Raw genomic sequence first — 26542 nt, 5'->3', positions numbered from 1 at the left:
CCAATTTTGGTGGGACTGCTGCAAAATGTTGCTCATAGAATCTGAAGTATATGTTATTGATACATAGCCTGTGCCCATAAATTATATTTTTATACACACTTTGTAAAATAGATTTGGGCAATTGGTAGAAGTAATTGAAATGCAAGATTATTTAAGATACTGTAAGTACTATATAATGGTTTGGATTGATGGATTGACTGCATTGTGTAGCACCTTTGTCCAAATCACTTTGCAGATGTATGCCTCTTAGTTTACCTCACTACTCACCAGAACTATGAAATTTCACAATGTTTAGTTCATTATGTTTTCTATACAGAGTAAGGTTTGACACCATCAGATAATCTCCACGTTTCTGTTAGTACAAGATGTATAGGGCAGCAACAATTAAGCAATCAATCAATTAGTTGTCAACTAAAATCATCGCCAACTATTTTGGTTATCAATTAATAGGTTTGAGCACTTTTCTGTAAGAACAGAACCAAAAATTCTTCAAAGAATCCAGCTCCTCACGCCCAATTCACACCAGATGCGTGGCAACTGCGTGTCAGCCGTGTCACCTGTCTGTTTTTATTTCATCCCATGTTAACGTGAGAGTGCACATTGCCTGTGTGACCAGCACGTCTCAGGTGCGGCTCAAGCCATGCTGAAAACGCATGCCAGCTAGATATACGTAGGACTGGTGCTTATTTTTCATGTGACAGGCAAGCGTGTTGTAAGCATTTCCAGCCAAAAGAGAGGTTTTAATAGGCCGACTGGCCACAGCAGTGCCGCATTAGAGACATTTTCTGGTATGAATGCTCACATAAAACGCGACACAGCAGAGACAGACAGAATGCACACACCATGTTGGCAGTCTGAATCGACCGTTAAAGTTAAATATTTTCTAGTTTACCTAATATAGCAGTAAACTGAACATCTTTAGTTTGTAGACAAAATAATTGTTTCGAGGACGTCATCTTGAGCTTTGAGAAACACTGATTGACTGTTTTGTTTTTTTACAAAATTTAAAAATTTTCCAAACCAAAAAACAAATAGAATAGCTCGGAGGATAAACAACAGATGAATCGATTACGAAAATAATCATTAGTTGCTGCTCTAACGAGATGTATTAAACATCCAGATAGTATTTCTGACCACATTAACGGCCAGACTGCCCAAACCGAGCTTTACCGGTCCCCTTTAAATGCCATTGGCAACTCTGATGCCAAGCTGTTGCAATCTGTATTAAATATATTTATTAAACAGAAAAGACTAAAAGTGAGCTCAGTTTGTCTTATGCACCGGAACATGCAAGTGCAAGTGTGACCTCTACTGGCTTTGAGGAAAAAAAGCATCACAGTTACTCCTAGCATTTGCTCTAATAAAAACTCAGAGCCTGGCGTAATGTGGTCTGGATAAGCAACAAATATTATAACAAGCCATTAGTGATGTCTCATAACCCCCCGTCTCGTAACAGTCTAATCTTCAGCACAAGTCAGTTCTTTATCTGCCTTTTAATGCAGCTAAGGGAGTCTATCTAATGGCAGGTGGCCTAACAGATGTCACAACAGCAGTGAATATATGTATCAGCCAATCAATAATTTCTCAGAGCACCCTTATGACCTCCGACCCACAAGACCATGAGGCGGGGGGGCGGGGGGGGGGGGGGGGGGGTTGGGAGCGGTCGGGAGTTGCTGGACTAACGAGTATGCCAAGATAATTAACTAAGTAATGTGCATAGATCGCACACAAGTAACATGTCTAAATATATCAACATTATCACAACTACAAAGTGTGTTTAGAATAATAGTGAGAATACTGTATCAGATGCCTAGAGCAAGAGACCTGGGTTAGAGCTAAACCTCACCCAAAGGTACTGTAGAGTGTAGAAGAGTGTAGAAGTGTACAACTCACCAGACTAATGGGAAAGATCAGGGTGGGGTAACCTGGTCTTTGAGCACCAAACATGGATCTTGAACACCAGAAATGTAGTTATGACACTGTTGAAAAGATTAGAGCAACAGAACAGCACATTTCGAGTCAACGCAGGCAGGAAGAATCCCAGGCAAACAGGATAAAATGTCCTCACAAAGACCTGATGGCACTGGAGAGCACTTCAGTGCTGATGCTTGCATGCAGAACAATAGACAAAGACAACACAAGAAAATGTTAAAAGTATGAAGCTGCGATATAATGACTACGGTATATTGATGTGAAATCAAACTTCATTTCAAGCAGCCGTGCTGACCCATTACCATAGATAGTAGAGGCAAGCTGCATGAATGCAAGCCTCATTCCAAAAGGTGTATTACACAAGAACTATTAACGGAACGAACCTGATGAACAGGAAGACAAAGCATCTCGTCATCCCAAGTCATCCTCCCATCGATCAGGACATCCTCCGCAATCCTGACAGTCTTCAACACGTGCTGCTTTGGTGCTGCAGAACTAAGCAAATACAGTGGATCTACTATTCAATCATACCACCCAAAGACGTGGAGTATGAGTTCAAAAACATATAATGTGACCAGGTTTACAGTCACTTATTCACTAGATTTGTAGTAGCAAGAAGTAGATTGAAATAACAGGGCAGAAACTAAAGTGAATGACAAATACTGAAGTGGTATTCCCTCAACATTGCCATAGCCATGCCATTGCCATTGCCACTACATGCCATTGCCACTACATGCAATAGCCATGCTGCCTTGCGTGCAATTGGTAACAAAAGGTCCAAAATACTCATATTTCACCTTCTATACATTACACATTTCACGCAATCAAGATATCTAAGATTATTCTTAGGATATCTCTCAACCCGGCCAGATCAATCAGAAAAAATCTGAACTTACCACTGAAAAGAGTCTATTAGCCAGTCAAGCTCTTCAATGCCACAGGGTGGCGACAGATACCGAAAAACTGCAGGACAGGTAATGTATAAATATTGTTAAATGCTGCCCTCTGGTGATGGTTCTGGAAACAATACACCACAGCACATCAATCAAAACCATGAGGTGCCTCTCATTTAGAGTTTATACGTCCTCCCTCGCTCCTCGGGCCTCGATCCTCACCGATCTACATAAAGAAAGATAGACGAAGGGATAGACTATCATTGTTGCCGCCCCATCATTCTTTATGTACATCAGTGAGGATCGAGGCCCGAGGAGCGAGGGAGAATGTATAAAGTCTAAATGAGAGGCATCTCATGTGAGGACACAAAATGACAGAGGCTTATTATATGCTTTGTGTTCAGAGATGGTCAGAGCATTTACACATACACACCACTGCATGTGTACATGTAAACAGATCGGATTTATCGTTTTAGACCATCAAGGGTTTCCTGAAGAGGCAGCACTACTCTGAAGAGTGCCCACTAATCGCGCAGTAACTCAAGAGCTGTGAAGAGTTTAAGGAATACCCTGCATGTTTTAATGAATTGCAAATACAAACATGAGGGAAACAAAAACAGTTGTCAACATAAATAAAAACATTTAACATATAAAAGTGCCATCCACATAGAACTACATGCAATTTTGTCTTTTTTTTTTACCTCCTAAAACAGCAACACAATAAAGCCATTAATACTAAAAGATAAACCCAATAAAAAGCAGAGTATCAAATAAAATGGACACAGAAGACTCAACACACATGCGTGTCCAGTTTAACAGTATTTGCAAAAACAAACATCTTCCCTCGAAACACAAGACCGTTTTTTTTAGCATATTCAACTAAATAGACATCCTTGAACATAAAACTGCAGCAAGGTATTTCCAGAAATAAGTGACAAAATCTTAACATAATATAAGCCTCTGAGGCCTTGCAGAAACGACACTTAAATGGGACATTTCTCTCATGACTTGTGCTTTTGTGCTCTCCAGAAGTATGCCGTAATCTTGGGTCATTTCAATAATTGATCTTCACTATCAAGTTGGAGTTTGTCAATGAATTTGTGCACCGTCTCCAAAATCCAGTGCGCTCATGCCTGTATGAGACAGGTCAAAATAAGTAAGAATAATCAATATACAAGATATATTGTTCAATATAGCAAACATGCTAACAATAGAGTACTCAGATAATGATACATTTACGCAAAGTATCACGACTGGTTGGTTGCCGGTGTGTGTCAGTGAACACCAAAAGGACTTTGAGCAGGTGTACATTATTACTGTAGGTTAATAAGGGCTATAAATAGGATTAATACACTGGCACAAAACTGTCCATTTGAGAGGATGTACTCACATGTGACAGTCTACGCCCCCTCCGTCATCCATGTCCTGCTGGGAGGAAAGATGGACACAGACCCAAAGATGTCAGCCAATCAAAAGCCCACCAACACTACCCACCAGCCCTGCTCCCACAGGATCAGAGGTGGGAGTGAGACATCACCCAAAAAAGCAGAATGCAATACTTTTGGTCAATTCAGTTGAAAAGTGGTGATGCTAAGAAGGCAATCCGCTGAGATTAGTGAAATGCTCACAAACTATATCTCTTTCAAGACCGAATATGGTGTAGCCAGGGTGTGAGTAATTGTATAGCATACTATATTGTGTATAGTAATTTGTAGTAAATGTACAGCATATAGTAAATTTGATGCATCTTGGTTGTACAGTCTATAGCTTTGGCTATCAGGCCGAGTACAAACAAAACAACAAAATGACCATTAGGTGCAGTTATCATGCCAAGTGACGAGAACGAGGCACTGCTAGAGAGTCCGACATTCTGTTGCTGCAGGTCAGACCGTGGGCATACAGTATTTCTACCATCTCAACCCCACGGAGGCTGCAGCGGGCGTGGGTCTGTGGGGGCTGCTCCTCTGCCTCCGCTCAGTGCAGACGGACTGGCATCAGCAGGTTTGCGCTCCTAGAGCCGCCTCGCGCCGCGCTTGATGAAGAAAGCCCTTCAACTGACACATAGCAGGGGCACGCGTCCTCCACCTCCGCCTCCGCCAGCGCCGCCTCTCCTGGCCGCCCCGCCCGCTGCTCTGCCCCGTCCTGCCTAGCGAGCGCCAGGCAGCCACTGCCCATCTGGCCCTCTCCGGCTCATCTGCTTCCCTCAACAACGACCTGCCGCGAGCACTGCCCGCCCCGCCCCGCCCGCACGCCACAGAAGAGCCCACTAGTGTGCCCTTCTGCTTCTGGTGATGATATGGCAATTGGGGGGGGGGGGGGGGGGGGGTTGGCTAGGCTACTCAATGCGCCTAAAGTCAGTTATTTACTGGTCATACTATGTGTTGACAGGAAGGTCACTTCAGTTCAAGTAGAAGAGGATTTTGTTGACAATAGGTATGCCATTTATTTGAGAGCGATGGAAATTGCTAGTGTCAGTAATCATGATGTCAGTATTGCTACAGTTTGAATGGATTCAGAAGACACACACACACACACACACACACACATACCATGTTCTGCAGTTGGTCAGGCTGATGTTGCAGAGGTCTTCCCACAGTAATGAGTCTGGTCACATTCAGGTGGTGTTGATGTTTCATAGCAATATCCCTGGTGCTGAAGCACTGTGCCCTGTGCTCCTCCTTTGAAACACACACACACACACACACACACAAAGACAAAGAGCCTCTGAGACCTGTACACACACTCCTCCCTACTGCCAACACAGACAAAGCCAGAACCCCCAGCACTCAGGGTTGTGGATCTGCCCTGGAGCTTCAACAGGGGGGGAAGGTGGCAGAGGAGACTGGCACCGGCTGCAACGGAACTGTCAGTTTCCATCGGTCTAACGCAATTTTCATTAGATTAGCCCAACAGGCAGGGGGAGCGAGACAGAGGACGTCTTCAACCGCTTCAAACTCTCAGAGAAGCTGCTCCAACTGGCCTCCAGCGTTTACCCCCTACACAGAGCAACTCCCAGCAGCAGTCTGTGTGTCCTCACGACCTTCCCATCCTGCGGCAGGCCTTATGGCTTGTGCACACACACACCACCAACACCACCAAAAACACAGCACATGATAACCAATAAACAACCATATGGGTCCTGCCATGTTGCCTGACTGATGCATATTTTCTTGTCCTCCATCCACCTGTATTGAGCGGTGAAGTCAAAGCACAAGGTTCAGTGCTTTTCTCAATGCAACGTGATATACAATGAACAGGACAGGAGTGACCCGTCTGACAGAGCGTTAGATCGTCAGCAAATTATTTTCAATTTACATGTTTTGTTCAACAGACAGATGGAAAAGGGAGACTGTGTGACATATAGAACGTAATGCCAAGTGAGGAGCAGTTTGAGTGGGCTCAATCACTATCATGTAGAGAGCTTCCTATTTGGTCTATTTGGTTTGTTTTTATCCTGTCACTGTGACCTAAGCTTTAAAACTCTAAAACTAGCCCAGGTTGCTATGACTAACGGATCTCTTGTAGAAACCATTTCTCCATAGTCTGCTGCTCCACTGCAAGTTCCAATATTACTTCTTCAAACACAAAAAAAACATTTGGCTTCTAATCCAGGCAAAATACCTGCACGTGTTTATTCAGTGTATTCGTGTTTATTCATTCAAGGGCGTATTACATCTTCCATATCCCACAGAAAACACAGGAGAAAAAAAAACTTGTATCTGTGGTCCGCTGGTCTCAGCGCTGGGTAAATTGATTAATCCCTGTCCTTAGCAAATCACACCCCTCATTGATACCAGTCACTTCGTAAGACGCATTATCCTGGAGTGACAACACTTGACAAATTCACCATCTGCTGTAAGACGGCGCATTGTTAACGGCCTGTTAGCGTCGCACCTCTATTATTCTTGATGAAAAATTAATTTCCCTTATCTGCAGCTAAGCTCTTCAAGCCAAATCCGCCAAACTGGCAACTCGCTCTTAATAGGTATTACAGGCACACAAACGCCTTGCTCGCTCGCTACTCACACACGCACGCACATAGAAGATTAATTGCACGTCTTTGGGGGTGGGGGGGGGGGGGCATCCATTTCTGCACACCTGCAAGATACTTGATAGTGGAGAGCGGGAGAAAGATAACATTGTCAGGGGCTGCCGAGACTGACAGCAAAACAATGTCCCCTAGGTAACATCTCGCCGAGCTGTCTTTCAGCCCCGGCCTGCGCGCTGGCATGTCAAAGGCAAACGTCATTGATCTGGCTGCCTGCAGATATTTCCCCTCTGCAAAGACATCCCTCCCGCACTCCCCTGCTATTAAGACTGACACCATGTTATCTTCATCGCGGCTCAAAGCCGAGCCGCCGCAACACTTGCCTTTTCTTCTCAGGATGCCTTTGAGGAGGAGAGGGGTGGGGTGGGGTGGGGAGGGGAGGGGAGATCTGAGCACCACCACAATGCATGTAAAAGGCTGCGTGCTTAGCAACAGTGTGTGTCACTAAGAGGAAATTACAAGGTTTAAAAAGAGATGAAAGAACACCTAGAGGAAAACTCCCACCTTGAGCAGAGGGCACTGGTTATAAAGCTCAATGTGAACAGTCACAGAGCATACAGGCCTTGCGTAGAGATGAAAGAGCTTGAATGAAGAAGATAGCAATGGAAAAAAATACAAATAATTGTACCAGAAGGTACCTGTAACACCTCTGGAAGCCGAGTCCCACCAGACAATACAGAACAAAAGGACGTTTCCTGCCACTATGTCTTCGAGCAACAATTTGAATAATCTGAGGCAACAGCTCAAATTATGGAAAATAAAATTGCTAGATGAAAATAAACACATCACCTTACACAACTCATTTACAGGCAATTTACAACAACAGCAAAACAGCCCACACTGAACATCAACAGAGCTAAGGTGAGCTTTGTGCCTAAACAATGGGATCCTGGGGGGAAAGCTGGGGGATCCTGGGGGACTAGCTGCAAGTGCTAGTTGTGAGATTGAGGGTTAGGAGCACATTTTTTACTTATTTTAGATAAAAACAACTTCAGAATTTCCTGACAAATAATTTCCTCTCGGAAATATTAATCGTTTTCTTTCAGGAAATTATATATTTCTTTGATACAACCCATGCCACTGTTCTTCAAAAAAACGTTTGAGATAATAAAGTAAAGACCCTGACATGCAGTGGCCATACACACAGACTGACCTCTGTTGTGATGTGTCGAATGACCTTCACCGGCGGCCGGCCTTCGTCCTCACCGTGGTCCTCTCTCTGAGCCACGGTCCTCTTGAGCAAGGGCCTGACGGGCAGCACGGGCTCCTGCTCCACCGCCCTCACCCACGGCTGCATCCGCATCCGGGGCCTCCACGGGGGAGCGGAGATCTTCGGCGGCCGGAACCAGCACTGCTCGTCCGGATCCAACGGCGGCCACCGGCCAGACTCTAACCCGTCCGACAGGAGCTCCACGGAGTCGCTCGGCTGCTCCAGGAGCTCCGGGGGCGCGGGCATCGCCTGAAGCTGGGGCCGGGGCTGGCAGGAGATAGGACCCTGGAGGCTCCGAGGAGTCGCGTCTGGGGAGGGTGGCCCGAGTCGGAGCTCTGCGTTGGGTCGGTCTTCCTGCACTATGTGTCGCTGAATCCCCCATGACTGCCTCTGTGGACTTGGAGGCCGGACTCTGGACTGGAGACGGTCAGTCCAGCTCTGTGCTGGCCCGCTCTGCTGGAAAGGGACTGGTCCTTCTAGGAATGGTCCATCTTGTGGTACCTCTCTAAAGTCAACAGGTCCCATGTTGTCTGGCCCCTTTGGAGGAAATAAACCCTCAAGATAAAATCACTCTGTGCCAGCCAAATACAGAACACCGGACAAGGAGAGATGGCTATTAGGTTATAGGACTTGGTGTCCTAGAGCCAAAGTTTCTCCGTGCTGAGAAAATGATGGAACCGTGGAAAGGATGGTGATATATGCACACTATAGGCTAGAGGGCAAACATTCATTTGTACAAAAACCAACAAAACAGATGCAGAGAACATTTCTCTGGGACTATGTGCTTTTACCTGGAAAAATGTATCTTCAGAGTCAAACTGACATGGAGGTGGAGATGGAGATGGTGGTGGAGGAGGAAACTCCTGCTGAGCGTGCTGGTAGGGCTGCGCTGCCCACGCCTGGCCCCACGGCTCTTCCCACGGCTCTTCCCACGGCTCTTCCCACGGCTGGCAGTGTTCCCTGGGCCACCTCTGCTGCTCCACCGGGCCCTGGCCCTGGCCCTCCCGCTGCACTCTGGTGGACTCCTGCAGGGCCCTGCGCTTCTCCTCAGCCTGCAGCTGCCTGCGCAGCTCCTTCTGACGGAGGACCTCCGCCCTCCGCCTCCTCTGGTCCTCGATCTTCTCCCTGTAGGCCCGTGTCTCCTCATCCTCCTGCCGGGGCAGCAGTGGGACAGGCAACACATTACAATCAACACATAGCGGAAGTAGAGCTGTGAATGAGCTGTACTGGTCATCACAAAACCTGTTGCTGGGATGTACATGACATAAGCGCTATCTAGCGCTGTCTATCTAGAACACATTGAAAGCATGAATATCATTATCCATTCGGAATATGGATGATTGAAATGTTTTGCTCTAGAATGACACTCAAAGTTTCTATAATTGTAGTTTAGTTGTTACTTTTCACTCCTTACAAAGTAATTTCATGTAGTATGGGGTGAATTGCCAGATCTCTACATTTTCATGGTCTGTTCTTTTTCAAGCTTTAACAATTCAATTAGCGAGTTAGATAATATCAATTAATTCAGTGTGACACAAGTTAATGTGCTTATGTCTAGCAACATTTTAGCAATGAAACAGAACAAAAGTTAATTTGCTCAGCATAAAAGGACTACCGCAGAAACAATAAAGAACATTTCCCTACACAAAATCACAATAAGCTTCTCATCCCTTTCATGTTCAAGGTTGTAACCTAGGAAGCATTAGTGCGTGCAGCCGGCTAGATATTTCAAAGTCATCTAAAGAAATAACTGACATTGTCAAAAAACAGTGACATTGCCTTTCTCTCGGTCCCCGCCCTCCCACCTCCCCTGCCAAGTGCATGTTATCACGGGGCTGGTGTGCTGGGAAGGTCACTGACAATGCTGGAACGTGACCGTGCGCCGGGGGGGGATCACGGGGTGGACTGGCAGCGGCGGCGGCAGTTGGCGGGCGGGAGTGATTGATTGGCAGCCGCGCCCTGTGAAAGGGGCTGCAGAAAAGGCTATTGATTTTCGGGCGAGTGCATTCTCCGAGCTAATAATTGGGTCTAATGACCAGCTTTCAGCAGATCCGCCTGACCTTGAGCTGACTGCGGAGGGAAGTCAGGACTCTATTAGCCCACCCATCAGCTCCGTCACAGGACCTTCCTCACGGGCCTCTTTCAGAGACTCTACACCACTCCCGTGATTACATCTGAGGACTCTCGTCGGATGTGCAGTCCTCTGCTGTCACCCCCCACCTCACCTGGCTCAGTTTACCGGCTTTTATCGTAAAAGGATGAAAATGTTAAAAAATAAACACGGAACTTCATGAAACTGTTCGTCAACGGCCGACACAACGCAAGCTTTTCCCCAGACTTGACATTCAAGAGGCCTTCATAATTCACTTCTCTCAGTTCTTCTTCCAGTTCTTTGCGCTTGCATTGGGTAAAGATGAACTCAAGATTACACCAAAATGAAAAAAAAAATGCTCTCCCAGTGACTCGTAAGAGCTGGTCTGCCAACTCGGAGGCCCACTGACCCTGAGAGGGCTGAGATAGCCACTGACCTTCTCCTCTGCCTTCACACTGGCCTCAGCCGGGCGGCTCCGGGCCCATCGGACTGGAGACGGGGGCTCCTCCTTGACCTTCTGACCCGCATTCCTCACGGGGGTCCGGGGCTCCGGAGCTGCGCTGGCAGCCGCCTCCGCCTTGGCACGCCGCGCTGGCACGGGCACGGCCGTGGCGCTCGCTCCCCTGGCAACCGCCGCGGGCTTGGCACTGGGCTCGGCCCTCGCGATGGGCCTCACCTGCGCCGCCGGCGCCAGAGTCGGACGCGAGAAGGCGTCCGTGCCGCAGGCTGGACCCCGTGGACGAGGCTGGACCTGGGCCTGGGTCTGCACTGGACTCTGGGTGAACTGGACCCTCGGCGCCGCACCAGCAAAGGTACTCGGCTTGGTAAAGCAAGGTGTGACCTGTGACAATCACTGACTGATTAGGGGTGCATTTTGTTTTCAGCCTTTGCAGCACATTTTGTAAAAGGTCATCTTCATTTTCATGTATGGTACATATCAACTGCAGGACCGATGTGAAACATCACGCCGAACAGTGACACTCAATTGATGAGTTGGATCATAAGCACTTCTACACAACAATGAACACTCAAGAACCAGAACATTTGGCAGTAAAATGCTTCACCGCCAGAGAGATAACGTCATTTGTGAATTTGCGTCCGTTTGGCAGAGAGAGGGAGAGAGGGGGAGAGGGAGAGGGAGAGGGAGAGGGAGAGAGAGAGAGAGAGAGAGAGAGAGAGAGAGAGAGGGAGAGAGAGATAAATAAATCATCACTCCTCTGTGCCTAATTCAGGCAGTGTGAAGAAAGGGGTAGGCACTGCAGGGTGCTTTATGATTGGACAGATAGAGGCAGAAGGCAAACTGGGGGGTGTGGTTTGGTGCTGTTGCCGTGGCAGCTGGTGTGAGTATGGTGATAAAGGTGTTGATCTGGCAGCAGCTGGTGATTCGGCGACAGCCGCTTGGCCGGCGTGGTGCAGTGACCGACTACAGTGACCGACTTTCAGCGCCTATATCTGACCCCACACTCAATACAGTGTCCCGTAATCTAGTTTAACCTCGGTACTCTAAATCCCTGTGCACACAATTTTGAATATTCACCATATTTCACTACCAAGTGTATTTGCTTTTCATTACATACAAACCCAATATATTTGATCCAGATCACCCCAGCTTTCCTGCATTCACACTTTCAACGGATACATGACAGGCCATTCCAAGATGAACTCGCTGAGCGTTACAGGCACGTTTCAGAAAAGATGAGCGAGCAGCCAATTCTGCCACTAGAGGGCAGTCAAGCCTCTAGTACTCATACTCATTAGATGTGGCACTGGAGTGGCACGCCTGATCTCTGGGGCACTGGGTCACGCTGGCACCCAGAACATGCCAGTGTGATAACTGCTTTCATAGTATGGATCACAGCCCAGCAAATCATTACGCAGGAAGGTTTTGTCATAAAGAAATATTTGCCACTAAAAATGTCACATAAAAGCGTGAATTCTTACGCTTATATGGGCTCTTGATGAAGACACGAAAGGCATGTGTATGTATGTATGTATGTATGTATGTATGCATGCATATGTATGTATATGTATAAGTGCAACACTGACTACCTTAGACCTGGCAGGATGAACAGTCACACAGGGAGTGGCTGTAGGCTTTTCTGAGGTGGGGGGGCAGGACCGGGGCGACACCTGACCCCGGGGCAGGAAGAGTCTGGAGTGGTGCTGCCCTGAGTTCAGAGCCACCAGCATCTCATAGGGGGGCGGTGGAGGAAGGGGAGGCCTCAGGGGCTCCCTGTGCCCCGCTAGAGGCTGCCCCAGCCCGGCCTGCCTCCCCATCTCCCTCCCCGGCCCAGGCCCAGGCTCCAGCGCCGGGCCCAGCCACGGCCTCTGCTCCAACCGCGGCCTCGGCAGAGGTGGCGGCCTCCTGAGGGACCGGGGGCCGGGGACCCTGGGACTGCAGTCCAGCGGACGAGGGCAGCGCCACTGATCAAGCATATGCTGTCCGGGGACCTGGGGCTCTTTGAAAGGACAGGGGAGGGGGGGAGGGGGGGAGACAAAAAAAACAGACAAAAAAGGAGGAAGTGAGCATGTGGTGCCATATTGCCACATCTCAGCTGATCTGATGTGACATCTCAACTTCTGCTCACACCTTGGGCAGCCCGGCTGCGTCCCGCCGGGGCCCGGGGAGTAGCCATACCTTGAGCGCGGCCCCGTAATGCGCACGTGCGCACGGCCAACAACGCGCTCCCCCATAATTCTATGTACATAATGTTTGCTGTGAAGCAGTATGCTGAACATTTCCCAGGGTGCAGTGGGGCATCCCGTCCTAATGTCTCTCCCTCCGCCGTATAAAACGACCGGGCTGCCGTGAGGTGTCCCCCCTGCTGGGGTGGGGGGGCCTTATGTATTTTTGATGGGGAGGGTGTGTGTGTGTGTGTGTGTGTGTGTGTGTGTGTGTGTGTGCATGTGGTGGTGGTGGTGGTGGGGGGGGGGTACTCACCGCTGCTGCTCCTCTCCTTTGGGGGCGCCTGTCCCCTCCAGGGCTCTGCATGCTGGGACCGCGGGGGCCGGGGGAAGTGAGACGGGCCCGCCGCAGACACCCCCTGAGGATGAGGAACGTGAGCGGGCAAGCACACATACATGTACACACACACACACACACACACACACACACACACACATTAAATTAAACAGTCAAAGAGACACAACAAAGTTTAAAAGACAGACAGACACACACACATACACACACATACAAAGGGCATGTAAACATGCCACAACGGGATAAAACCTCAGATGAGAGAACACGCACACGCACACGCACACGCACACGCACACACACACACACAGTACACACAAACATAAAGGTTTGGCAGAACAGACACAGCATCTTTTTGGACAGAATTCTTGAAGATGCAAACAAACCCATCTGTAAGATAATTTTCATAGTCATCCTCAAATGTGCAATTAAAGGCTAATTAAAAAGAAAAGTGAGCACTGGGTGAACTCGATCTTAAATCTCACAAGGCATATGCATAATTCTACAGGCAGTTTTGCACATTTAAGCAACACATGACCTATAACTAAACCGCATGCAGTATTCACATGCATGGCAAGCAATGCATGCATGCATGCACACACACCAAAGCAAGGGCACACACATAGCCCATAATTTAATTAAAAGAAATCATTTGGCTTGGTGAGCCATAGTGCGGCACAACACTCGGGTCTAGGTTTGAACCCAGCCTGCGGACATTTCCACGAGCCCAATCCCCCATCTCCCTCCCACTCATCTCCTGATCTTCACTCTCTTCTCAATAAAGGGCAAAAAAAAAAAGCGGAAAAATATAACTACGAAAAAATATACTACAAAGTATGAATGCATACACACACGCACGGTGCATTTTCGAAATGAATCGCGTACGGGTGTTTCTACAGCTTCCTACCTGCCGCTAATTGCCTGATCCCTATCAGGCCTAATCAACATTCTAAATGAAAATTGATTACTTTTCCCGTCTCTTCACAGTGGAGAGAGGGAAGCCGGGCTGACCCAAACACAAAGTTAATCAGCGCCTCTATGCAACAGCGAGTGAATGGCGAGTTGAGAAGGAATAAGCGGCCATTGTCCGCGTAATCAGTTCCCCACTCAGAAAGGTCGCACTCGGCCCCCAGTAGGATTTAATTAAAAGGACGCCACAATGGGCGGGCGGCTTGTGCGAATTTGATAACTACGCGTGTGCCCATTCACTGGCCTGGCATGAGCTGGGGGAGCGGGGAGACGGACGCACCAAACCAGAGGAAGCGAGAGAACCAAAAAAAAAAAAGGATATGGAGGAATGAGGAATGGGGGGGGGTGGGTCTGGGACAGAGAGACAGAGGGAGTGAGAGAGGGGAGAAAACAAGGAAAGAAGAGCAAGGGCGGAGAGAGAGAGAGAGAGAGAGAGAGAGAGAAAGAGAGCAGGGATGGAGCAGCAAGATAGAGAGAGAGAGAGAGAGAGTGCTGGGGTGGCAGCAAGAAACAGAGCGAGAGTGAGTGAGAGAGAGAGAGAGAGAGAGAGAGAGAGAGAGAGAGAGAGAGAGAGAGAGAGAGAGAGAGAGAGAGAGAGTGAAAGAGGGGGAGGCCATTCAGCAGGGGGCTGTATTGTGGCCCTGGGCTGGACTCAGGAGTTGACTGCGCCAGACTGAATGAGGCGGGCAATTCACAGGACAACAGAGGCACGTTTCATTAAAGCCACCTCCACTTAGCCACCGCTCTGTGTCTGGGATCCGCTCCAACGCCACAGAGGCACGGGCCGCACGTCAGGACCAGACCTTCCTACGGAGCCATGCAAACCTCAGAGTAGAGGCTCTACTCAATTACCCAGCAGTCGCTCAAACAACGCAAATATACTCACTGCATTCATTTCAGAGAAATAAATAAATCCTATTCTGTAGTAAACATTTGTTGTAAAAAAAAAAAAAAGTAATTACAGGTCCTTTTCATGCCTTGGAAGGTGAGAAATTATTCTAATCAATCCAGAAATGTAATGATATGCCACCCTCTTCATTATGCTCACCTGAGGGACTTCTCATGATTAGGGGAGAAAAAAAACTCCCTGCCAGTTTTTCCTCACCTTGCAAAGCCTATGACACCTCAGTAGTGCCAATACAGCAAACTAGTGAAGCATCCACCCGTCCACACACACACACACAGGGACACAATCACACACATACACACACACAGGGACACAAGCGCGCGTGCACACACACACACACACAGGGACACAAGCGTGGGCGCGCGCACACACACACACACACACACACACACAAGCACGCACACACGCATACACACACACGCACACAAAACCCCTTATCTGAGTCCGGCACAATCAGAGCTGTCATTTACTGCAAACAAACAGCAGGCGGTGCATTCTGTGTCGCAATTAATGGAATTAATGAGATCATTCACTGGAGGCAATCCATCCATTTCAATTTGATGAAATCCTCAATGCCGTTTCGCCCTTTTCTATTTTTTTTCTTTTTTTTTTAAATGAACTTTCCAATGACGGGCAGGATTAATATTTAAACACCCCACCTCCCCCTCCCCCTCACTCGCTCACCCTCTCGCTTTACCCCTTGCGGAAAATATTCTGTACACACCCAGGCTGCAGATGGGGCCCTGCATGTACGATTAGTGTGTGATTGTATGATAATGGTATGATAATCGTGATTAATCAGATGCCCACTGGCAAATGAAAGTTTCTGGGGGGCATTTTGTCACCTGCATTCTAAATGGCATCCTACCGCGGCGCCGGGCCTCGAGGAAGCGCTGTGATTGGCTGGTTGAGATGCGACAGGGATTCGCCGCCTCCGCCGCGGCGAGAGACCGTCCAAAACGCCGCGAAATGATAAACATGCGGCCGGAGAGAGAGAGAGAGCCCCAGCCCCTGGACTCGGCTGCATAAATGGCCTGGCAAACATGCGGCGGGGAGCAGGGGAGCGTTTGGGGCTGACTGAATAGAAGGGGGCTGACACTCGGGCCGGGCAGTGGCTTTGACACAGCGACCCCGAGAGCAACCCAATTTTCTGCCTCCCTTTCAGGAAGAGCCCCCCCTCGCCAGCAGATGTCAATCAGGCACACACATCCCAAAGAAAGAGGGTCAAGGCAAAGCATAGCCTGGACGTTTCTGATGCCCGTGGTGACAAATCAATGATTTCAGCTTGAAAATGCATTTGGACGGACGTGACACTTAACACATGGCTCTCGGCTGGAGGACGCACTCGCGTATTTCTAATTGAGGGGGAAGAGACAAATCATTTTATTTGGAAGCTTTTCGTGATTTTATGAGAAGAATGAACGCATCTAGGCTGGAAAAAAACGTGCTTCAAATAGCTGTGCCAAATTCACAGTCCCCCTCCCCCCTGCATCTAAATGAAATAAACATAAGTGCCTAAAGCTGCTATCAAACATTTCCAGTTGTGCTGGGACACCCATCAATGTTTACAGATTCTCAAACAGTGTTTAGCCAGGGCAGGGATGGTTAATAGCTATATGACACACACAAACGCAAACACACACACACACACACACACACACACACACACACACACACACACACACACACACACACATATATATATGCACGTGCACACACACACACACACCTACCCCTCCTCTTTTTCTCCTTTTGTGAGGATGTGCGCACACACAGACACACACACACACGCGCACACACAGACACACACACACACACACACACACACACACACACACACACACACACACACACACACACACACACACACACACATACACACACACACACACACAGAAAAAGGGAGAGCAGCTGCTACTCACAGAGAGGCACTGGGGAGCCACAGCAGGCTTGGCCTGGCTTTGTGCAGACATCAAGGGCACTGCAATGAGAGGAAGGAGCCCATTAAGCATCTCTGTATGACACAAACACACACTCCAAAACAAGAGTGCTCGCACACCAAAGACAACTCTCATCACATCTGACAAGCTATACAGATTTGTTTAATGCCACCTACAAGGTAGACAGTGAGATAGACTACATCTAATACGACATTAAGTACAATATCTGTGAAATTGTCCAAAAAGTCCCCCAAAAAAGAGAGACACCTTCATGAATGATTTTTCTAGTGCTCTGTTGGGTCTAAAATCAATTCAAATAAATTTAAGTAAAATCCCATCTGAATAATACATAAATAAATTTAAAAAAAGAAACGAAAAACATAACAACCCCTGCCACACGAACAACAGAAAACCTCCTTCTGGAGCTCTGCACTTGGGGAAGGAGAAGATGAGAAACCTGCTGACACCACACATGATAAAAATCCAAGAGCCTGAACCTGATCGGACCCAAGGAGAGGAGTGCCCAGTGAGGACGGCTGCTGAGGGTGCGGGGCCCCGGGGTGCAGCCCTACCCTGGTGGCCTGGCTGGCGGTAGCCCTGCGGCGGGCTGAAGTAGCGCGGTTGAGGGAACCGGGGACGTGGATAGCTCGGCGGCAGCGGCTGTGAGAGCAGACACAAACACAGGGAAACGGGTTAAAACCGGCACAGAAAAGTTACGGGAGAAGATGACGAGCCGCAGGCCTCCTACCGTGTGGCAGACGCCTAGCGGCAGTCCTACCAGAGACAGGGGAGCAGAGACAGGGTGCAGTGTGGGGGGAGTGGGCCAATGTTAGCAAACTAAACACAAACACAGGTGGCAAAGCCACTGAACGGGCACTGGGCCAATGCCATGCCAGGCCAACAGGCCTGCCCAGCAGCTCGTCCAGCTCGGTGGTGGAGGGTCTAAGAGAAGGACATTCACTGCTGGGACAAGGGTACTATGCACCTTGATAGAGCTCAGACAAAACTCATGATACCATATCCCTACAAGGAAAAAGACAAGACAAAGCATGATGATAAGAAGCTTACACAGCAATAGTGTGAAAGAACACATAGGCATGACACAGAGCAGGAAAGGGGGAAGGGGAAGAAAGAAAGAAAGAAAGAAAGAAGGAAAGAAAGAGAGAATGAGAACGAGATGGTGTTTCCAGAGGTTTCAGCTTCCTTCCCGCCTGTCTCATTGCATCACCCGAGAGTCAGGAAGAGAAGAGTCGAGAAGAGAAGAGTCGAGAAGAGTCGAGAAGAGAAGAGAAGAGAAGAGAAGAGAAGAGAAGAGAAGAGAAGAGAAGAGAAGAGAAGAGGAGAAGAGACCACTGTTGATGGGCTGGATAGAGCGGCTGAAGGAGCTTCACAGAGCTGAGAGGAGCTGAGGGACAGGCGAGCTGTGGACATTTCTGATCGACTGCAATTGCTTTTGGGTGCCCTTATTCTTTCTGTGTTCTACAACTTCTTTTTCTATTTTTACTCTTCTACGTTAAGGCTCATTTGGCCTCAACATGTTTCCAATACTCGTGCTCACATATTTATTTTATTCTTTGCCCTCAAGCCAACTTGAGGCTTTTACTGTTTAAGGTCAAACGTTAATTAATATGCCAGCCTTGCATTTCCAGGAAATGCTAGCCTTTTTTCCCCCCCATCTAAAACAATACCAAGCCCCACCAGAGAGTGCACATAGAGACTCCCGTTAAGGAGCTTTAAAAGATAAAAAACATCCCCAACACCATAAGAGCTGCCTGAGATCTAAAGCACAGGGCACATGTCTGCAGTCAACAGGTTTAGTGTGGGATCAGAGCCGGGCCTGTCGCCGTCACGAGCCGCGGAGGCGGCGGAGATGAAGATGTCTCCCTGCCACCCACGCCTGTTAGTGCGGCCCCTGTCGCTGTGGCACAGGCAGCCAGCCACATGCCTCGCGCCTCACACAGAATGCAAATGCGTCGTCGCCGCCGCCGCCGCCGACACACTCGCGCGCGCATGTGTGTGCGTGTGTGTGCGTGTGTGTGTGTGGGAGACACAGACGCATAATTTACTCCTGTTTCACCTTCGCCTGACCTGCTAAATTAGCAATTACAGCAGCTCTCTCAAGTCCCCGCCGCACAGCTCAGTCACCATTAGGGGCCGAGGCGGCAGATTGATTTCTTTCTGCCGTCATTCAATTAGACAGCCCACATGCCAGTGCTGTTTAACGCCAACAAAATGGCTCACTTCGGTGTTTTAAGTTTTGATTTTGAGTTCGATGTGTCACACTTATATATCCGCATATTATGAAGTTTCTTAATTGATAACAAGTTTTGATTTGATTTTGTATTTGTTTTTTGTTTTTTTTTAAGGAAAAAAAATCCTCGGTGGAATTACATGCTCCAAGAAAAAAAAGAAAAGAAATTCTAATCACAACAAAAAGACAGCGCCGTATGTTAAATCCAAGAGAAAACACAAAACTAATTTCATGTAATGCGCTCCGCACAGACAACTGCCAAGCTATTTGCTATAATCCATATATCAACACAGATAAGCATGGGCGAAGAGAGCGGGGGTAATTGACGTTCCCCTAAGCAAACTCCCATGGCTTCCACAAGGACGGAGGAGCTAAAGGACAGAGAGAGAGAGAGAGAGAGACCAGCACACACAAACTGACAGCACACTACCAGCACAGACAACATGTGAGAGAAGGAGGAGCAGAGGCTGAAAAAGAGCCCACATTTGTGTTTTCTTTAGTCGCAAAAAAAAAACATTTAGTGGCAGACAGTCAATGACGTGCATTTCACCTGCACACTTGACCGCTGAGCCTGGGGTTGCGGCCTTGGGTCGAAGACTCTCACTTCCGTCCTGCTAAGCATCAGATAGCTGGAGGGTGCTCGGTGGCCCCCAGCCCCTCCAAAAGTGCTGTGTCGGCGTGCAGGGTCCCTGGCTCCAGTTTTGCAATAACCTGAAAGCTCTGCAGCACAATGTTTAAAAAAGTGTTAGGAGGAACTTCCTTGAGGAGAAAAAAAGAGTAAAAACAAAAAGGAGAGGAGAATACAATAACTCAACATATAACGTCGGTGCGGAGTTGAATATTAAGACATTACACAGCAGCTAACTGGTGGAGTAAGAACTCCACTCATAGGTCAAACCTAATTATCATAAGCTTACAACTTAATAGGAAGGCTCCTACCACTGCGACTGCTGGACTAGACAGCGACGGAATAAGGCACCACTGTTTCTCACTTTGGCTTTTGAAAGATTGGATGTGAAAACGTATAAAACAACACATCAAATTATTCCGCTTCATCCGCCATTCTCCCCCCTCCTTTTTGAATCAGCAATTACTTCCTTCAGACCAACTGTCAGGATTTATTTCACTAGCCCCAGTAACGGCATGCTTTCAGATGACATCTCCAATCAGCCACTATGGGACCAATCTCTCCACAGGAAATAAACTGTCACTTATGTTCACAAGTTCTGAGACGACAGAAATTTCTGACTTGACCCGAAATGGGAATTTGTCTTGGTTAAATGTTTTTTCTAGTAGGATGAGCTCACTTGGGTGCTCCCTGGCCCAGCCAAAAGCTTCCAAATTTACAGACTGCATTACTGATGTAAAAAAAAAAAGATAACTGGAGCAAGAAAAACAAAAGAAACATCCAGTGTATTTTATTTTGTCGTCGCCGTGTGAACCTGGTTTACCTAATGTATCGGGAATGTTTCTCCTGCGACTAGCTCCTTCTGACAAGCGCACCACCACCATGCCCTCCTTCCTCTCACTCTTAAAGCGGGAATGACAGGGCTGCTCGTCCTCCTCCTCCTCCTCGTTGGACTCCTCATCATCCTCATCATCATCACAGCTCTCCTGAGTGGATAAAAAAGGGCATATTTTTTATCTACGTAACTGACCTAATCAGCGTGGACAGGAAATGAAATATACACAAAAATAATAACTGTAATGAAAATGACCTTGATCAAACATTCGTTCAAACATTCATTCGCACATTCCACCGGTTTCAACTCTTTTCAGATATATAGACACCCACTCCACTACCCTCCACTACCCTCCACTACCCTCCACTCCCCTCCCCTCCCCTCCCCTCCACTCCACTCCACTCCACTCCACTCCACTCCCACACACAGGCGCTTCTCTCTCTGTGCCCTTTGTGTCCAGACTGCTCTGACACAATCAGAGGTGCCTAACGCCACAGATGGAGGCTAGCACACTCTGCACCGCGTCTGCTATGGCCCGGGTCTGTGTGTGTGTGTGTGTGTGATGTATGTTTTTTTGTTGCATGTTTGTGTGTGTGTGTGTGTGTGTGTGTGTGTGTGTGTGTGCGTTTGTTGTGCGTGCGTGTGTGTGTGTGTGTGTGTGTGCGTGCGTGTGTGTGTGTGTGTGTGTGTCTGTGCATTTGTGTTGTGTGTGTGTGCGTGTGTGTTGTGAGTCTATCAGTGAACCAGATGCCATCTGCAGGGCAGCCACTCATCACGGCTCTGTGTCTGGCCTCACAGGCCCTGGGCTGCTGGATGAAGAGGCACGTGGCGGACGACAGGGGAGAATAATTAACCCAGGGAACAACACGGCAGAGCTTTAAGGGCCAGCATCAGCCAATCACATGAAATCAATCAGACAGATCCATGAAGGAGACAAGTCGATTCTGAATCAGAGCAAAAACACCTCATTTCAGTCTCAAAAAACTAAATTGTTAATTGTAAGCATGAAAAATAGACATTTTAAGAACATTTTGAACTTGGGACTGAACTGATTACCACGGGTAATCACAATGACTCTCTAGCCTATATGCAACACAAAAGCAAACGTCTGGCCTTCCTGCACACGGAAGATGTTTTAATTGTTGGTGTCTTTGCAAGTTCAACAATTATTAATACCCAAGGAGTCCAATAATCAGATTAATTACCATAATATGGGGCTCACTCATTTAAGAATACTAATGCATTCTTACTTCACTCAATCAATGCTTAAGTCCACACACCTGACCTTCTGTCCCTTCTTAAACAAATCTAAAAAGACCCTGATGAAGGCAGGTGGGTCAAAACGAGTTGGTGCATGTTAATACTTTTCCCTTGTGCTAATGAACACTTAACCCTTCCAAGAGTACCGGGGGGATACAAGGGACAATGCACAGATAAATGATAGATCACAACATCACTACCTTAGTGATTTCAGCTTTGATGGATGCTTCTAGGTCAGACTGCTCTTTGATCTCGATGACCTGGAATATATTTAAACAAAGCAACGGCAGAATAAAGATTTCTCCTGTACATCATTTGGGCGTAATACTGCCTCATTGAGTCACACAATGGATGTCTGTCAATCAACTCACACCACTGTTGGCCTCCAGGGAACTATATATACAGTGTGTGTGTGTGTATATATATACACACACACACACTGTATATATATATATATATCATCCAGGAATCATTTTATGTGCTGTTACTATGTCTTCTGTCAATGATGGTTATCATAGGAGATTTTTGTCATCTTGTCAGGGTTATCCTTTGCAGCAAAATCATGTCTCTTCTCTGATAGTGTCAAGCTGAACGCATACTTTCCATGTACCAAAATCACTAAACACCAAAGTAAACCAAGCGACTATACATTACTCATGGATGCACCACTGAGCTAAACCAAATATATTCTATATTAAAAAGCATATATTGTGCCATCAGAATGCATCTGTGCCCTGAACTGCTGACCTAAACTCCTCATCACAAGCCAGATGACAGCTTAGGTCATGTCTTGATCGCGGAGATCATTTGCCATGAGTCAGACCCTTCACAGATCAATCACATCAGACGTTTCCTCCCAACATCTATGCGCTGACCTCTCTTTCTGCAGCTCATTCCATATAAGGGCAGAGGAACGCGCCTTAAAAAAAGCATCAATTACCTGCACCGTATCTAAGCCTCATGGATATCTTTTTAAAAAGGTCAATAATCTTTTCACCTGAGCATAAGCGCTATCAGATCTGGCCTAATCCTAGATAGCGGGCTCTCTCGCATTATCCAGCTGAGATAATTGGCAGCGCGTCGCTCCAGTGACACAAAAGTGTTGCATTTTCCGCCGGGAATCCGGGCTCAAGGTCAGAGCTCATGGCTGCCGCCTGCGCCCGACGACACAGGAGCAATCCAGCGCCGCCAAACAAGCTGTCAGCACAAACTTTGTCAGGGCGCAGATAAATAAACTGTCAGGGAGCGATAATAGATCTAATTTCACCTCTCCATCACGCACACACACGCTGCGCCCCCCCCCCCCTCCACTTCCCCACCTGCCTGCCTCCCTCTCTCTCTCAGGCGCTCTCCCAAAGGGACCACGGGAGATTTCAAATCTCTCCTCCCACCCCCACCGGCCCGAGGAGAGACAACAACAACAATGTTATCTTGTGAGATGAGATACACCAGCACCTCAGTGTGGACTTACTTGAAATTCATCATCGAACGGTTCATTGATTTCCACGTCCACAGCCTCATCCTCGCTCTCCTGGTCTCTGGCACATGCGCATGAGTCTTCGGCCGCTGTGGCATCAGCAGCGCTGCTGTGGCCACTCTCCTCAGCTTGACCAGAGATGACCTTACCTTGTGGCTCTTCACTTCCCCTGGGGTCTTCCGCTGGCCCTTCCCCCGGAGAGAGAGGAGATGCTCCAATTTCAGCTGTGATTTCTCTGTGGGTTTCCAGAGGTGGCTTCAGAGGAGTTGTGACTTGGCTGCTGTCTACTGTATCACTGTAGCTGTGAAAGGGGGACAGCTTTGTTCAGAGCATGAGCTGAGCAATACATTTCTGTCAATGTGAACCTGGCAAAACAGAAACAATATTGACTAATGGCCATCATTCCTGAACTGCATCTACTTATCATAGCTCTCCTGAGTCTAGCCACGTAATCCTTGTTTGGCAATTTGTCAGGTAGTAGAGAGAGCGAGATAAGGGCATTTAGAAATAACACACTCATCATGGGCGATGCGCCTCTGAAGTGTTTGCTCAGCACTGAATGCTTGTTCTGGTCAGAAAGCTCGACATGGAGAAGGTGTCGGAGAATCAACCTTTCAGCCTCCTCCACAACAGCCAGGTCCGCTGCAGGTAGCAGAAAAGTTCATCTTACCAGATCGTTAGCTCCTCCTCATCGCTGTGCAAAAGGTCATCGCTCAGGTCTTCATCCGGCACGTCAGACATGTTCTGTGAAATAATGTACAAAAATGGACTCGCCAAATGCCTTCACAGGGCAAGATAAAGACTTGGATAGCATTTTCACACGGATGGACCTTTTCCCATCAAAACTATATAAAAGAATCATATAATCTTATACAACATCCACATTGATCTGAACAATATACCCATGTGAAACATTTATGGTGAAGTAAGAAGATAATGTCAATATATGTGATATGATTTAAGTGCTAGAACGCCACTGATCTGATTTGACAGTGAGGCTCTGATATCATTTATAAACCTTGTAGCTTCCTTCATTTCCTCAGTTCTACCATAACACTCGCCCTGTCTCTTCACTGAGTGGCACAACCCTTTTTGTCTATGGCACATACGGCCACTGTGCCTCAGGACATAGTTAGTAGACCATATGAAGTTACTAGTGGGAAAAGCAGGGCACTTTCCCCTGTGAAGAGACCACCTGTCACAAGCCCTGGGGCCCGGGCAAAACTTCACCTCAGCTAGGCTGCAAATGTTTGACTGCCGATATTAACTGAAGACCTCAGGAATCATCATGAAATGAAGATTAAACATGATATAGAGATATAGGCTATATTAGTAACACATTATAATGATTGCCAGGTACTATACCTTACCTTTCTGATGTCAGAGGAGGCATCATCAAGTAGACAAACATCCAAATCACTTAAGGGGAAAAGATATTGGGAAAATTCTTCAATTCGCTGCGTTTTGCTTTCAAATAAAAGTGTGATGACCTTCAGTAAAAGGTCAATCTTACATACATCAGGAAATAATGTTTCTGTCTACAGAATGGGAGGGCATGTCTGCTTGGAGCTTCTGACATACAATGAAACATTAGCTTACCTGTCCAAGTCTTCATCTTCACTCCTCCTGGGGGACTGCTGAAGACCAAGCTTGTAATGTACATCTGACTCATTATCTACAGGTACCAGGGGGGGTAAAGGCCAAACTCGTGTTTAAGCAGACAGAACAGCTGACAATTATGCTAAAGCACTGCTAAAGGAACATATGGGGCATATTTGCTTCAAGAAAATACGAGCGATGCATAATATCAGCTGATTTTCTCTTGTGTGTCCACTTGGCCTATAACCCACTCAAGACAACACTATCTTGATTCTTGATACATCATGGAGTTGTGCATGGAGTGTGTTAATAGAGTGTGTTGTTGTTGGCTAGAATGCTGAATGGAAACTTGAGAATCTGAGTTCAGAGAAACTACACAGCTAAGCTCTAAACGTTACGCTAAACTCTAAACTCTTTCAGAGTTTACAGAAAAATAAGTAAAATGTCTTTATGTGTTTTTGTTAATGGCCGAACATTCTGTTGTCTATTTCTGCTTATATTAGGCTGACTGCTGACCCTGACAGACATCTCAACGTTGTCTCTGCTAGCTAGCAACCATGATAACGCTGGAATATATTCAAGATGCATTTCCCATGTTCATGCAATGCATGAGCTCAATGCATGAGCTCAGTTAGCTGGCTGACAAGAAACAAACATGATATTCAAATGTCAGACTCGTCTGGATAACAAGGTTAATCATCCCCATCCATTCACTCGTCCCTATCATCGATCAGAAACATAACCGGCTGGCTAAATGGCTAGCTTAAAATTGTCTAAAAGGGTAAACGTCCTTTGAACTATTTTAACATTAAGATTACCTTGGAGATCGTTGGCCATGACACATCTGCAGTTTACTTAACTCGCTAATAGCAGCTTCGCAGAGTTTGCTGTGTGAAAAATTTGACCATGTGTGAACCTGGTGCACTGTGATGTGAACTGACGTGTGAGGGATTGTGGGTTGATTTGGGTGAGAAATCTAGAATGACGATCTTACGCCTACGTTTCCTGGGGTAGATGTTTGACTCTCTTCTTCTTCTTTTTTTTACAGATGTTTGACCTAAAAAAAATGTATGAGAGCAAATTCAAGTCTCTCTTAAAAAATGGACAAATAATATCGTCATGATCTTTATTAGATAAATCATCTTGTGAGCATGGGAAGTGTTAGACTGCAGGTTTCAAGTTAGGCCCTTTATAGAAAAATAATAGGATTATTCAAATGAGTCATGTTTACCTTGTTTGGGCCACCTATCATTACTAGGCCATAGGGAAGTGAATGAAACTCTTCCAAAGTTCCATTTGGAAACCCAGAAATCCCCAAGTGCTTAAACCACCATCCATTAATAACAAAATAATGCCCTACAGTAATAGAGTAAATGCTTTATCAGTGGTTTAATCTAATTTCCGGGAGGAACTGGAAGCTTTCAAGGTGGCAGCAACAGCACAGGGAGTCTCCACTGGCAGCAATGATGCAGAGGATTCAGGCTCTCATGGCAATGTTGTGGCCTCTCTGGCCAGTGGCTGCAG

The 26542-nt window shown here is 47.2% G+C and overlaps 1 protein-coding gene across 4 annotated transcripts; it reads right to left on the bottom strand.

Moving 5' to 3' along the window:
• Positions 1-3408: 3408 nt before the first annotated feature.
• Positions 3409-25944, bottom strand: LOC134072404 (RNA-binding protein 33-like). Of its 4 annotated transcripts, none has more exons than XM_062529081.1 (18): positions 25837-25944; positions 25019-25094; positions 24790-24838; positions 24090-24163; positions 23414-23720; positions 22143-22202; positions 20671-20833; positions 19770-19939; positions 17466-17628; positions 16951-17009; positions 13117-13219; positions 12225-12634; positions 10612-11016; positions 8875-9234; positions 8027-8620; positions 5375-5503; positions 4216-4253; positions 3409-3958 (listed from the first exon to the last, which is right to left on the bottom strand). In XM_062529081.1, the coding sequence occupies exons 1-18, from the start codon at positions 25853-25855 to the stop codon at positions 3880-3882; spliced, it is 3258 nt and encodes a 1085-aa protein (XP_062385065.1). In that variant the 5' UTR covers positions 25856-25944; the 3' UTR covers positions 3409-3879. The 4 variants fall into 4 exon arrangements, with proteins under 4 accessions (XP_062385065.1, XP_062385075.1, XP_062385090.1 ...); XM_062529091.1 differs by having other exon boundaries at positions 4216-4250; XM_062529106.1 differs by having other exon boundaries at positions 17541-17628.
• Between the last annotated feature and the right edge of the window lie 598 nt (positions 25945-26542).

The sequence above is a fragment of the Sardina pilchardus genome, chromosome 2, assembly GCF_963854185.1.
Source record: "Sardina pilchardus chromosome 2, fSarPil1.1, whole genome shotgun sequence".
In the NCBI taxonomy this organism is placed as follows: Eukaryota; Metazoa; Chordata; class Actinopteri; order Clupeiformes; family Clupeidae; genus Sardina; species Sardina pilchardus.
Note: the sequence above shows the minus strand (reverse complement) of the source record. Positions and strands in the feature narration are given on the sequence as shown.

Coding starts and splice junctions, on each gene's coding strand:
- LOC134072404 (XM_062529081.1), bottom strand. Junction 17,010..17,465: donor CTCTCCTTGGGTCCGATCAG/GTTCAGGCTCTT, acceptor CTCTCATTGCAG/TGCCCTTGATGTCTGCACAA. Junction 12,635..13,116: donor AAAGGAGAGGAGCAGCAGCG/GTGAGTACCCCC, acceptor GTCCTTTCAAAG/AGCCCCAGGTCCCCGGACAG.